Source organism: Saimiri boliviensis, chromosome 5 (assembly GCF_048565385.1).
Source record: "Saimiri boliviensis isolate mSaiBol1 chromosome 5, mSaiBol1.pri, whole genome shotgun sequence".
In the NCBI taxonomy this organism is placed as follows: Eukaryota; Metazoa; Chordata; class Mammalia; order Primates; family Cebidae; genus Saimiri; species Saimiri boliviensis.
In genome coordinates this window covers 12,236,535-12,251,293 of record NC_133453.1, presented here as the reverse complement: position 1 = coordinate 12,251,293, position 14,759 = coordinate 12,236,535, and the positions used below count along the sequence as shown (strand labels likewise).

Sequence of the window (14,759 nt, the reverse complement as noted above, 5' to 3'; positions counted from 1 at the left end):
TATGATAGAAAATAATAATGCAGAATAAGAGAACACGGGGTAGAGTGAAATGAGTGGGTACACAAAAATATAGGGTAACCTGAATACGTGAAGGCAGAAATTGTCACAGCCATTCTGCCATCACAAGGGAAGAAGCCTGATGATGAAGCCATACCCCAGAGAAGAGCAGGACCAAGGAAACTGCAAATAAATGGAATAAGAGCTTCTGGATTAAGCTGTTCCTGAAGCTTACCTCACCCCTGGACTACCAGTTACAAGATGTTCTTATATTTTAAGTCTGTGCCTGTGTGTTGGGTTTGCTGTCAGTGACCTGCAGTTAGAGGCATTCTAACAATTATATTAAATGAAATGACATATGGAGAATTTGATTTTCTTGGGAGCTTTTATTTGAGTCATTTCAAGAATAGACCAATATTTGGTTGGAAATATACCTGAGGTGCATTTGAGATAGGAGAAGATTCTTTCCTAACAATTGTGAGGGGGAGAACAATCGCTCTGCCTAAACAGGAGACTGATTTTCTTATGGTTCTGGAGAGGGAGATGGGAACGAGAGAAGAACAGGAGAGGAAGCAGAATCTGCATAGGTTGGAAGGTCACCTTCCTCATGCAATATGACCCACTCTGTGGCTCTCCCCCAAGCCCCTCAATAAAGTATTTAATATCCTTCTAAGTATTGCAGTTTGCAAGGGATTGAAATAAATCGAAATGATTGAAAAAGATATATCTTATTGACCAGTCCAGGCCCTCAACTAATCAGGCCAGGTCAACAGATCCATAGGATGAATATCTTGCAGATGTGTAAAACTCGAGAACACATTCCCACTGATTCCATATTAACGAGTACCTTTGCCTTCTATTGTTAAGACCATGTCACCTTTCATTGTTCCCCCACATGCAATCTTCTGTCTCTTTCTGAATTAACCTATCGTGCATTTTGCTATTCAATCAATTGAAATATTTAATAAAGGTTTGCAGAAGGCCTGCTATCATGCCAAGCACTAGAGTGGTAAAGCTGGATATGACAAAGTTTTCTTGAAAGAGTTTGCTGTCTCAAGTGAGAATGGAGACAGGCATTCACCCATTCCATGTGCCTACCATATGCCATCACTGTGCTGGCTCTTAGGTCTGTTACCTCACTTACACTACAGAATGTTGCTCTAAAGCAGAGGTCAGCCAACCTTGTCTGTAAAGGACCAGATATTAAACATTTTAGGCTTGTGCTGGCCAAGATATAAAACTGAGCACTTGATACAGATACTTGGATAACAAGGGAGGAAATAACATTCTACACATTTTTTTTAATTAGTGAAAGTCAAAATATAGCAATAATTGAATATAATTTATTTTTGTAATACGGATCTACTAAGGAGAAGGAAAAAAACTCTTTTTGAGGTAGGAAATTTTTCACTTAATTGAGGTTCAAAGTGAGTGTGTATGGTATGGTTTCAATGTCTTTCTTAATTGCTTCAAAAATTCAGGTTAAATTTTAACCCCAATGCAACAGTATGAAGAGGTGTGGCCTTTAGAAGTCATAAGGGTTGTGCCCTCATGAATGGGATTAGGTGCTCATATGAAAGGGCTTGAGGAGGAATTTCACTCCTCACTTTTCACCCCCTGTCCCTTCTGCTATCTGAGGACACCATGTTTCTCCCCTCCAGAGGACACAGTGACCACACATCATCTTAGAAGTGGAAACCAGGCCCCCACCAGACACCAAACCTGCTGGCACGTTGGTTTTGGATTTCCCGCCTCCAGCACTGTGAGAAATACATTTCTGTTCTTCATATATTGTCCAGTCTCAGGTATTTTGTTATAGCAGCACAAATGCAGTAAGACAGTTGGCTGTTGTGAAATCAATTTCAAATGCTCATTTGTTACACACCATTCTCACTGTGATGAAAGGAACCAATCTCCCTGGAAAAATGGCAGATTCTAAGGCTGACGCAGGAAATATACAAGATGAGCCTGAAGCATCTTGTATTGCCAGAAAGCAAGAAAGTGCTAAAATGCACACACACGCAGGCAGAGGCACACACACACACGCAGGCAGAGGCACACACACACACACACACACACACAGATACATGCACACATACAGACACACAATGATGAAAGCATGGCAAAGGTGTCAATTAGAAGAGCTCTCAATGGCCAGAGAAGGAAAATTTTGAGCAAAAAAATAAAGAAATATTAAATTATACTCCAAACAGTAACACAAATGTCCATGAGTCCATACTAGCATAAACAAGTTATTGAGTAAATAAATGAGGGAGAATAAACAAATTTCTCGTGCAGGATCCCAGATAATTTAAGTAGGTACTTTGTCCTTAGGGAAGTGGAGAAGCATAGCTCCCCTCTCCTTAAGTGCAGGCTGCACAGAGTGACTTCCTTCCAAAGAGTGTGGAAAGAAGGGGGAAAGGTAATTTTACAGCAGAGAAGCCTGACAAATGCTTCAGCCAGTGATTAAGGTCAGCACCCACAGTGATAAATCATGTTGTTAGTATGTAACCCTGATAAGACATGATGGGCATGGCACCTTAACTCTGTGGTTGTCCTCCCCAAAACCTGTAACTACAGTCTGATCGTGGGTCAAACATCATAAAAATCTATATAGAAGACCATCTTAGAAAACACAGAGTCCTCCTCGAGGTCATAAAAACAAGGAAAGTCTGAGAAACCATTGCAGCCAAGAGTTGCCTAAGGAGACGTGATGATCAAATGCAATGTGGTGCCCTAGACAGGATCTTGGAATGACCAGAAAAGGACAGCGGGTAAAACATAAAGAAATCTGAATGAAGCGTGGATTTTAGTTAACAGTAAGACATCAGTTCATTAACTGTGACAAAGTGCTTCACTAATGTAAAATGTTTATGAGGAAAACCAGACATGGAGTATATGGGAACTCTTTGTAATATCTTCAAAAGTTTTCTGTAAACCAAAATGTATTCTAAAATAAAAAGTGTATTAAAGATCCATACACAAAATCACTCTTAGTTTATGGGCTGTGCCAAAAAAAGCTTTGGGCTGTATGTTGGCCTGGGGGTCATAGTTTACCAATATCTGCTCAAATAAGCTACTTCTATCTCCATTTTGTAGCTGAAAAAACTGAGGTCAAGGACCAATTCGAACATCACTGTTCATGAAACCCTACTGTGAATAATGTCAAAGTTGGTGCTCTTTATTGTAGCCTAGGTAAACTCTTCTTTCCCCTGCCTGAAAACATCTAATGACACCTCATTGACTCCATCACTCTCTAATCAGGAAGAAAAATATTTTTAGGAGGTCCCAGGAGATTTTCTTGAAGGGCCCACTGAGTCACACTGACCGACACTCACCCCTAACAGCAGGGGAAGCTGGAGAAAGTGGCAGTTGACATTTTCACTTCTATGGTGCATCAGAAGAAGGGCAGAGAAATAGCTGTGGTGGGGGCACCCAATGGTGTCTGCCAGGGTTGTTTTGAGTGGTTACTTAAAATATTTAGGTGGTTTCATATATATCTTTCTTTTCCATGGCTTTTATGTTTGTCCCTTTAAGTAAACTATAAGATCCTCTGACAGTAAGAATTGTGACTTAAACTATCTTATACCTGAAAAGTTTGTTTTGTTTACCTGGACCTATAACACTGTTTGAAGAAAAGATCAGTTCAGACTTCCACTTTTCGGTTTTTGGAGAGAATCACAGCCAGACAAAATTGTTCAAAAAATGTATAGCCTCATGGAGCAGAAGCCAGTAGGGCAGAGTTGCTAAGTGACGGGGCAGGAGGCCCAAGCACCACTGTGCTAAGTGGAGACTTTGGCGCATATGTCACAGAGGCCAACTCAACTGTTAAGACCACTTGTAAATAACTTATCTGCATGGGCCATTTTGTAGCAAGAGTAATGAGCTTTGAAAAAACTCCTGAATGAGCTGGAAAATACTGCTGTACCATTTCTAGATGGCAGGAATCCCTGTCATCACATGTAATTGCTTTGGCTTGCGAAGACCCACATATTAGAGAACTAGTTATGGCTACATTGAGTTATGAGACCACCACCAGTTCAAAAATTCTGGAGTAGGCTGGGCACGGTGGCTCAAGCCTGTAATCCCAGCACTTTGGGAGGCTGAGGCAGGCGGCTCACGAGGTCAAGAAATCCAGACCAGCCTGGCCAACATGGTGAAACCCCGTCTCTACTAAAAATACAAAAATTAGCTGGGTGTGGTGGTGCGTGCCTGTAGTCCCAGCTACTCGGAGGCTGAGGCAGAAGAATTGCTTGAACCCGGGAGGCGGAGCTTGCAGTGAGCTGAGGTCGTGCCACTGCACTCCAGCCTGGCACCGGGCGACAGAACAAGACTCTGTCTCAAAAAATGAAAAAAAGAATTCTGGAGTAGTATTTAATTCTTCCTTATCAAGTATGATTTTCACAGATAGTGCAAAGAAACAACTTGAGATGGTGGAATTTTGACACCCTTAGAGACTGTGCTCCCTGCTCTAGGAGGACTATTCCTCACAGACATCACAATGTACTAACTGCAGATCCCAGTCACTAACCATCAAAGTGAGGGTACTCCCCTACTTTGTGATAATGTCTGTATCTAAAACAAGAACAGCAGCAATAATAACAAAAGCTGACATGCTGAATCCTGATGGGCGCTGGAGGGAGGTTCAGTGATTTACACGCATTCTGGTGTTCAGTGCTCACAGTGATTTTTCAAGGGGGGCCCTATAATGATCCCCATTTTTTTCAAATTTTGAAGCTTAGGCCCAGAGAGTTACTTGTCCAAAGTCATTACCAAATAATAGAAAAAGGATTCTTATCTACTCTGCTGCAAATAAGCTGCCCTATAGTGGAGTTTACCTCTCCTTCACAGTGCTTTTTGAAATGTAATTCTATATTTATTTATTAGATGAAGGTCTGGTTCAAAACAAGATACAAACTTGGGAGCCAGTATCCTCTAACAGGGTTCCTGTTGATCACCATCTGCCTGACACAGAACAAGTGCTGGATGAGACAAATTCTTATCATTGCATGCCCAGATGAATAGGCTAATATCTTTAGATGGATCTGGTGTTCACTCTCAGAGTGTCAGAAGGCTCTGCCCAAGATCTGAATTTGTAGTCTCCGTTAATTGGCTTTCAAGAGACAAACTGTGATTGATAAAAGACTTTAGTTTTTTAAGCAAGTCCTTTTTTTTTTTTGAGATGAATTCTTGCTCTGTCACCAGGATGGATTGCACAGTGGTACAACCTCAGCTCACTGCACCCTCCACCTCCTGGGTTCAAGTGATTTTCCTGTTTTAGCCTCCCAAATAGCTGGGATTACAGGCATGCACCACCACGCCCGGCTAATTTTTGTATTTTCAGTACAGACAGGATTTTACCATGTTGGCCAGGGTGGTCTTGATCTCCTGACCTTGTAATCTACCCGCCTTGGCCTCCCAAAGTGCTGGGATTACAGGCATGAGCCACCACACCTGGCCTAAACGAGTCCTTTAAGACGCATCATATATAGTGAATTTAAGACTTTGGGAGATTGAAAATAATCTCAGAGGGTCTGATCAAAGCAACTTGCAAATGAAGACCAATAAGCAAAGAAGACATGGAGGTTCAGACAATATCCAGGGACTCGTGGGGGTGGAGAGGCAAATGGAGTTCAGCTCACGCCTTTTCATGACTCTCCTGTCATCGATGGAGGTGTCTGAGCACCATGCAACCAAAGGGTCTCTTAAAGGAGTAGATATGTCTGCATGACACTCTGCTGCATGTTCCCACGAATGTTTAACCAACCGAATTAATATTTTGTTCTTACTTTACTTCCAAACACTTAACTAAAAATATTAACACATTGCACTGCATCATTTAATGATCAGAATGTGGGTGCACTGCTGTGTCATTTGTAGAATTAGGAACAGATGTTTTGAGGGTAGAGCGGGAAGGAAAAGCATCTTAAATAATTCTTTTTGCTTAAAACTCTCCCTTACACCTGGTTCCAGGACTTCTCTTGGCCTTCCTTACCCGACGTTCCTGTGTGCAGTTAAAAATGCATTTTTAAAAATAACTCTGGGACTTCCGAGCAGCATTTGGATACAAAACAGAACTGAATATAGGGTGGTTCTAAATGGCCTTCAAGTTTCTAAGAACCATGGAGCTGTCTGTTAAGGCAACGTCATTTGGCTTCCATAGGATAGCAGCATGCGAGGTATTTCCTGAGGCCACAGGTGCCTGCCCTCAATGCTGAAAGCATCTCCGGATTCCAGCGTGCCCACTATTCACATGTGCCACATTTCACTGGCAAATTCGGATCTAAAACTTCGGATAAGAATTCTTTTTTTTTTTTTTTCCACATTTCACACTGACAAGCAGCTAGGGTGAGCTTGCTGACAATTAGGAGGTCAGGAAGATTTGCAGAGGCAAACGAGAGGGTGCCAGCAGCCACAACAGTGTCCACCGTGAGACTGTTTGACAAATATCAAATCCAAAACTTTTCACATCGAGTTTTCAAAGAACAAAGGAGACGGCAGCATCCTTGACTTGATAACATTTATTCAGTACTCTTTGAAATTAGCAAGAATCAGAAGAAGCACATATCAATCAAATACAGCCACAAAAACATCCTGGAGATAAATAAAGCTGCACGATGAGAAATACTCACTACTGAAGGAACCAGTACTCTCTTACATTGACTATCTCTTAGCAACAACTAAAAGGTAAATTTAATTTCCTCACAATATAAAAACTTGACTTTTTAAAGAAAAATATAGATTCAAATCAATCAGAATTTGCCTTGCTAGGCCTTTTTATTACACACGTTTTTGAGGCCTAGTTCGACGACTGTTACGAAAATGACAAAAACAACCTCGAAAGAATGTTTCCGCAAAGTTCAACAAAACAGTGCAGAAATAACTTACTTACCCATGCACAGAATAAGGCAAAGGCTAATTTCATTCGGGTTAGGAATAATAGATTTAACTAGTTTCTTTTTCACAAAACAAACAGTTCAGACTTCTTTTTAAGTAACGGGTATACTCTATTATGCATCTTACGCTACATTACGTGGTTTTCCTAACTCTACTCAGAAAGCCTCACATGTCAAACAGAAACTTCTCCTTGATTAAACTTATTCTGTAACAACCACAGAAAAGTATCTGGGTCTTGTGACAGTGTCTACTGAGAAAAGAGCACACACTAGTAGAAGCATACAGTTTAGAGAGCTGAAGGTACATTAAAACGTAGTCTATAGGTTTCACAAATTTTGTTTTTAAAATATGTTTTCCAAACTAAAAGCTGCAGAAAATTAGTTCTTAAATAGTCTACTGAAAACTCTTGAGCAGCTAGCATTTCGAATTTCTTAAGCTTTTTATTTTCTTAAAAATATTTAAATGAGTGTAGTATCTCATCTTTTTGAAAAATAATCCAAAAAACGATTACAAATCTTTTGTTTTAATCAGTGTGACCAAGGGTTTGTCATCAGGACTGTAATCTTCATAGGTGATGGGGCTCACATCATACATTGCAGGCCGAGATTTCTTTCCAAACCTGAAACCAGAGAGAAAGGACTCTGGTTAGATAAATATTAGATCTCACATTTAATTAAAAGCAAGGGATGAGAATAATTTATATGCATGAATTAAATGGAACTGTAAAAATATATTCTCTAGCAAGTACAGGAACTTCAGACATCCTGATATTAACACCGGATGTGTATAAACATTAGTCTTTGGAGTTAGAGGCAAAAAAAAAAATGTATTTCACAAAACACAGAACTCAAATTAATGTTGGAGCTTGTAGGTTAAATCTTGGCAAAGCAATCAAGCATGGCAGCTCCACAATAGGTTTGAAGAAAATGTGTATTGATTTGTCTTTTTCTTTTGAGGCCCATAAATGTTTGGAGAGCCGAGTTTATTTTACATCCACTCTAGTGCCTGGAATACAGAACAGCAGGGCAGTCTTCCCCTGGCTGTGGACAGACACCTTTCCTGAGGGATTTTCGGGGGATAAGCTGTGAAGGTTTAAGGTCATCTGAGATCCCAATGCAAGAGGGCAGAGGTGGGAAATGACTTCAGATACAGAGGTGTCTGTCCACAAACTATGCCAGAACTCACCATTGAATCCCACCCACCTATCACCTCCCAATCCTATGCACACAGAAGCTGGTGTTTTCCTCTGAGCACAAAGACATTGTCCCAGTAGGTTTGAACATATTAAAACCGCCTCAACAGCAGGACTGACTCCCAGAAGTCAGGGAGTCAAAATCCAATTTCAGGACTTCCTGTCAAACCATTCTTAAGATGGCAGTTTTTAAAATAAAGCCAACTCAACTTCCGGGTGGTCTCTTCCCATTCAAGACCTCACCTTCCCTAAAACCCCTGGAGTGTGACATGATTCAAACAATCTTCCTCCCTAACCCATCATCCCTCCTCCTTTGTCTGGACAACATTTTTTAACCGTTTCAAGTCCACCAGGGCTCTTTAAAAAGGCATTTTAAAAGAACCTTAAATTTTAAAAGGTTCCTAGGATGGGGTCCCTAGGAATTAAAGGGGCTTATTTGCCACAGCTCCCATCCCAACTCTCCTCTTTTCTTATTTTTTCCCTTGATATCTTTTGAAAGTCCGTCTTCTCATGTATGGAGATGGGAAGTAGAATCAAGTGAGAAATGAGAAAACTGTGCGTTCTTCATATGATCTTTCATTTTAAACTGTCATCAATCTTGTATTCCAATCCTCTCAAATTTTACTGGCTTTGAGGAGCACAAAGGTGCATGGCTATGCCAGACAAGCACCAGCAAGACGTGGGGTTGAACGGTTAAAGCATCCTGCCCTCAGAGGAACTCACAGCTATTACTGCAATATTACAAAAGACTTCAATAATACTTTCTAGAATGTGAAGCCTCACTGAAGGTCCACCGTGGCGCTCACATAGATGTGGGTCAGACTCCAGCCTGCGGTCTATTTACCTAAATTGAGTGAGGTCTGCATAATCTAAGGATGTGAAAAATGTCCACAGAGTAAAAGTGTCAACAGGCCCGTTGGGTCTTACACTTTCTCCCAAGTCTGACAATTTTCTAGGCTACTTTATGATGCAAATATTTTGACAACTTATTTCTCATAAGATAGCTACATGCATCACCACTATTAATAATAATTTAACAAAAAATACCCAACAACCCAGCAAAGAGCTCTCCATACCCTAACATAGTAGGCTATAAAGAGTTTTGACCTGAGGGCCAACAAATTATACTAACTGATTAATTATTTGATTGGTTGGCTGAAAGGATAAACCCAAGCAACTTAATAGACGGCATATATCTTTAAAACGCCCATTTTTAAACATAATTTCATAGTTTGAAAAAGAACCTGCTTCCTCAAAATCTAGCACGTTAATGCTTACTTCATTTTACTTAATCCATTAATAAGCTATAATTCGGAGTATAACTCCAAATGAGTATGGCTCATAAAGTATAATGCAAGTTACAGAGGTGGTTAAAATAAGACTAATAGCCCCAGCAGTAGAAGAGAGAGCAGGCAGGCCTGGAGCTGGAATCCTTGCACTTTGATTTACTAGCTGTGAAAACTCTGTCCAAATTCCTTAGGAGAATTTTGGAGGTTGCTACCTGAAATGCAGTACCTAACTTATGGAAGATAAAATGGCTTCCTTTATAGAAACATCACAGTTTTCAAACACACAGAAAAGTGAAAAGACTTTGCTTGAATCTCCTGCACCTCTCACAGTGGCAGGCTTCTATTTGTTGATAAACGAATGTGCGTTCATATCTACATTTAAAAGACTGACGGTTTTTTTTTTTTATATCTCGGGCACTAAATCAATGTCAGAGGCTGCCTATTTTATTGCAGGCATTTTTATGCAAGTGTTCATTTTTAAAATAACATACTACTTTTTATCATCAAAGTACATTTCAATTGTTAAAAAAATAAATAAATAAAATAAAATTGGAAGCTAGAGAAAATTATAATATAGACTTGGGGTTAACAAACTACAGTCTACAGGCCAATTCAGCCTGATGCCTGTTTTTCAAATAAAGTCTTACTGGAACACAGTCAAGCCCATTCACACTTCCTCTGGCTGCTTTTGCACAATAAAGGCCGAGTTGAGTAGTCATGACAACATGGCCTGCAAAGTCTAAAACCTTTTATAGGTCCCCGATGAAGACCATAAGCATCACCCTTAGTCCTGCTCTCTGAAGGACATGTCAATGTTTTATACATCATTCTATAGTCTGCCCATCCCTCATTCCCACATCTATTCATTTTACAAATATGTATTAAGCACCTCTGACAGTATTATATGTAATAATTATTACATATTTTAACAAAATTGAGAAAATATTCAGCATACTGTTTTAAGACTGATTTTTTTCAATCCATATTCTGTATAATGTTTTATTTAGCATTCTTGTTAAGTAAAAACAAAAAAATCCTGCAAGTTTAAACATTAATAATAAAATGTTTCTTCTGTGCTGGGTGGGGCAGGCTGGGTGGAACACTCAGGGTTTATAGTCACATGTTCCCACCCGAGGTAGCTCATGGCCCACGACATGACCACAGACCATGACACTTGGGAAATGTATGTTGATGGTCCATGAGGAAGCCAGATCTTTAAAAGATGGGAATGAGTTGACATACTCCCCTCCTCCTGGAAAAATAGCTCGAATACCCTCATGTGGTGGCTCCATCTCTGGCCCCTTCCCAGCCCCTCGAGGGGTGATGCATCCAGCACTGTCCCTGGTGCCCACTCAACGTCGCATTCCACTGTCTTGTTTTCTCTGATTGATCATCTCATCTCATCATCATAACAACCTTGTGAAATGAGTACATCTCATTGATCCTGTATTACATATGAAGACACAGAAGCTTAGGAATAATTTTCCTAAGGTCACACCTGGTGGGAGGTGGAGCTATCTGGCTTCCAAGCCTAGATTCTGAACACTTTGTTGCAACCTTCATGCATGCGAGGACCCCATAAACTGAAGCTCTCACTTAACCTGTGCCTGGCAAGAGCCTGTGCAGTGCTGCATTGAAAGGCATCGCCTTCAAACCAGCAAACCTTCCTTCTCGTTGACAAACTCTGGTTTACAAGTCCTGGCTTTCTCACTTGCGAACTCTACAACCCTTGTGTAAATTGTATTATCTCACTAAGCCCAAATTCTCTTTGCCTATAACAGGTGACTAATGATACAGAGACCCTTAAATGCTTGTGAGATACTTGCAAATGTGTTATTTGTGAATGAAATGGTGCAGTGTCGGGCCCATGGGAAGCATTCGGTAAATGTTGTTCATCACAGAGGCACTAACAGAAAAGACAGCACCAGTAATATCAGCCAGCACGGACATCTCAAACGTCCTATTTGGTGATAAGTCTTGTGTGTCTATTTCTTCAAAGAAACAAAAGACACTGCAACCCGTTATAAGACAGATCAGAGAGCACACATTCTTCTAGTTCATGGTCCTCTGAATGGCAACCACTAAAACAGTGCCACCGAGAGAACGTCGGATCTTGAGAAAGGCCAAAATTGGAAGGTTTCGAGCTATCGGGGCAAAAAACTGAACATGCCCCCTATTATCTGTTTCCTGTGATCAGGCACATCCAGCTCACAGAGCAGCAACCAAGTGGGACCGGACCTCAGCGTCAGGACTTGGAGAGCCCTGGCTTTGCTCCTGCTGGTCAGTTACGAGCTCTTCACTGCCTGAGTATAAGCAAAGCAAGCATGGAGCAGATGACTCCTGGGATGAGGAAGAGGGGGAAGGGTCTCTTTTTCAACCCTGCTAGGAGTTAGCACCAACAGACTCTGACATCAGAATCACCCGACATGGCCTCAGTCACTCATGACTATCACAGGTGACCCACTCCATGTGTCCTGTGTGGCTGCTGGGCTGTAGTTATTATGACCCAATGTCACCTCCAAGTAGTAGCAGGGATTCAGCCCATAAAATGGACACTGGCTCTTGAAAACTAGGGAAAGGATAACATCAAAAGGTCTGAGTTTTTGCCAATGCCTTTCTAGGGTTTCCAGGAAAACGGAGCAAAGAGAGCCAACCAGCCCGGGACCCCGCCATGGCCTCTACACAGCCACGCTGTAGAAACCACAGGTCGTAGCTGAATAAACGCTCAGAAGAAAAGTTTTCCCAAAGGGAAGGTATTGTTTTAATGTCAATAGTTTTATCTGCAGTCACTGGTGCATGCAGGAGCTTGTCCTTTAGGAATTCTGCAGTAAATATTTTTGATATAAATCAGCACCAAATAAGAACCAGGTTTATAAATGCTTTCAAGTTTATTCTTTTCCTTCCAAGAGTATTCAGTTAAATATCTTCTCCGTGGGCCATATGAGCAAAAGGCTCAGAGGAATCTTAAACTATTCTGGGGCTGAAATAAAACACTCCTCCTCTTGAGCCCTGAAGGATTGTAGCCATGGATGCCTGTAGGGGCACAGGGAATCTGCATTATTGGGTCTCCCAACATGTGAAATACAACGTATGGATTCTGCTCCCTCCTGGTGAATGAAGCCCCTCTGAAATGATGAGGAGAGAAAAGATTCTTGGGCACCAAATAAACTTGTCAATTCTCTGACCCTTTTTACGTTCCTCATCTCTGATCCAGTCATTTCAGGATACTGTAAATGCTCCTCTAGGCTGGGGGCCCTAACTAAGCTGGTGCCCTGGATGAGTCTACCTCTCAAGCAGGTCAAGGCACCCTAGGCCAAGCTCTAATTGAGATCATCCATTCATTTCAAACCTCAAATTTTAGTGAGATCTACTACCTGCCAGGAGGCACTGAAGACACAGAAATAAAATCTACTGCCTTTGATTTACAGGGTAGTGGAATAAAGAGTCAAATAAACAATTAAGGTGGGGTTTGCAAGGCTTGGTATCAGGGCTACCTGGATGTTGTACTGTCTCGGTTGGCCCTGAAAGGAAGGCATTAAGAAGAGCAGCCATGCAGGGCCTGAGATGGAGGAGAGTTGAGTCCTCTGTTTTCCCTGGCAGTACATAAGCAACCCTGGGTGTAGCTCCCACTTCAGCACTAAGGGAGATGCTCAGGTCTCCCAAGTTCTTCCCACTGTCTCCTACCCATGGAAGCTGAGTTCCAGCTTTTGCTTCTTTTAGAATGAGAAGATCACTGTAAGATCTGGGAATTGAATTTAGAGGATTTCTTTTGGAGAAAGCAAACTCCTTAAACCTCTTAGCTTCTATGCTGTTCAGAATTTGGGTCTTCTCATGTCTTTTTTTTTTTTTTTTTTTTTTTTTTGAGATGGAGTCTTGCTCTGTCACCCAGACTGGAGTAAAGTGGTATGATCTCAGCTCATGGCAACCTCCACCTCCTGGGTTCATGTGACTCTTCTGCCTCTGCCTCCGGAGTAGCTGGGATTACAGTGCTTACCTTCGTTGTTGCTGTTATCATTTAATTAGGTGCATATAAGAAAACATTTATGATATTTCACTTTTATTTCTTATCATCCCCACTGTAACCAGAATCTGAAGCTACACTTTCCCAATAAGTACCTAGCAAAGAGCTAAGTAGAAATTCAAAAGAAACATGGAACCCATTGACGAAGAGTAAAAATCTCAGTGTAGAAGGGCAGACGTGTCCTATAGGAGCGCAGTTGTGAAGGTGACTGCAGCCGCCTCTCAGGCTGCCTGATTTGGAACTTTGGAAATGAGCAGGAGTGGCAGAGATAGAACCCAGGAATGATGTTCAACCTCTACAGGCCTGCCCAGGTCAGACGGAAAAAGATCCTTAAAGGAAATAAGATGGCGATGAAAAGGGTGGAAAAGATCAAGGATGTGGATATGTGCTATTGAGAGGGAAAACCCAGGGTTTTTGTTTTTGTTTCTGTTTTGAGACAGAATCTCCATCTGTCAACCAGATTGGAGTGCAGTGGGGCCATCTAGACTCACTGCAACCTCCAACTCCCAGGTTCAAGTGATTCTCCTGTCTCAGCCTCCTGAGTAGCTGGGATTGCAGGTGCCCACTGCCATGCCTGACTGATTTTTGTCAATAGAGATGGGGTTTCACCAAGTTGGCCGGGCTGGTCTCAAACTCCTGACCTCAAGCGATCCACTTGCCTCGGCCTCCCAAAGTGCTGAGGTTACAGGTGTGAACCACCATGCCTGGCCAGGTTTTCTCATGTCTTGACCAATACCAACATAGGACATCCAAAGATAGATCAGACAGCTACCAGTTCCCTTGAGCCCCAATCTTAAGGCATCGAACTCATCCCACTTTTCACTACAGCACCCTTATGTTCTGAATTGTGTGCTTGAGATTACTCTATCAATTAAAAGAAGAGATGGCTTTAATAAACAATATTGCTATTATTTTTGGAATACATACTCTGCAAAGTCAGTAAAATGTTATCTTAGCTGATTGTTTTGTGCTATATAATAGATTTGGAGAAGTGAATATGGGGTTATCTGTTTATACCATCTTTAATATTTGTAACAGATGCTGGACTATACCAAGGTGGTGGGTTGATCTGTGCAGCAAGTCACCATGGCACAGTTCTACCTATGTAATAAACCTGCTCATCCTGCACATGTACCCCAGAACCTAAAATAAAATTTGAAGGAAAACGTATATACATATTTGTAATTTATATATGATTGCCATAACTCTCCAGGGAGGGATAGTTATCACTTCATATAGTTGAGGGAGCTACATTTGCCCGGACTTCCACTGGAGGTCTGCAGGCAAAAATAAGCAAATGGCTGGGTATGACTTGTGGCCTTAGAATGTGAAGGTATTTTTCATCTTTGAATAGATAACTTAA

The 14,759-nt window shown here is 41.3% G+C and overlaps 1 protein-coding gene and 1 long non-coding RNA gene across 3 annotated transcripts in view; one reads left to right on the top strand and one right to left on the bottom strand.

Moving 5' to 3' along the window:
- Positions 1 to 14,759, top strand: part of LOC141584531 (uncharacterized) — a 274,056-nt gene that overhangs the window by 34,178 nt on the left and 225,119 nt on the right. The gene's annotated exons all lie outside the window — the stretch shown is intronic.
- The window catches only part of DNER (delta/notch like EGF repeat containing), a 376,416-nt gene continuing 368,157 nt past the window's right edge, over positions 6,501 to 14,759 (bottom strand). For both annotated transcript variants that reach the window (XM_039470096.2, XM_039470097.2), the window contains one exon: positions 6,501 to 7,513. In XM_039470096.2, the coding sequence (XP_039326030.1) occupies positions 7,402 to 7,513 (112 nt within the window). In that variant the 3' untranslated portion in view covers positions 6,501 to 7,401. The remainder of the gene's footprint in view (positions 7,514 to 14,759) is intronic.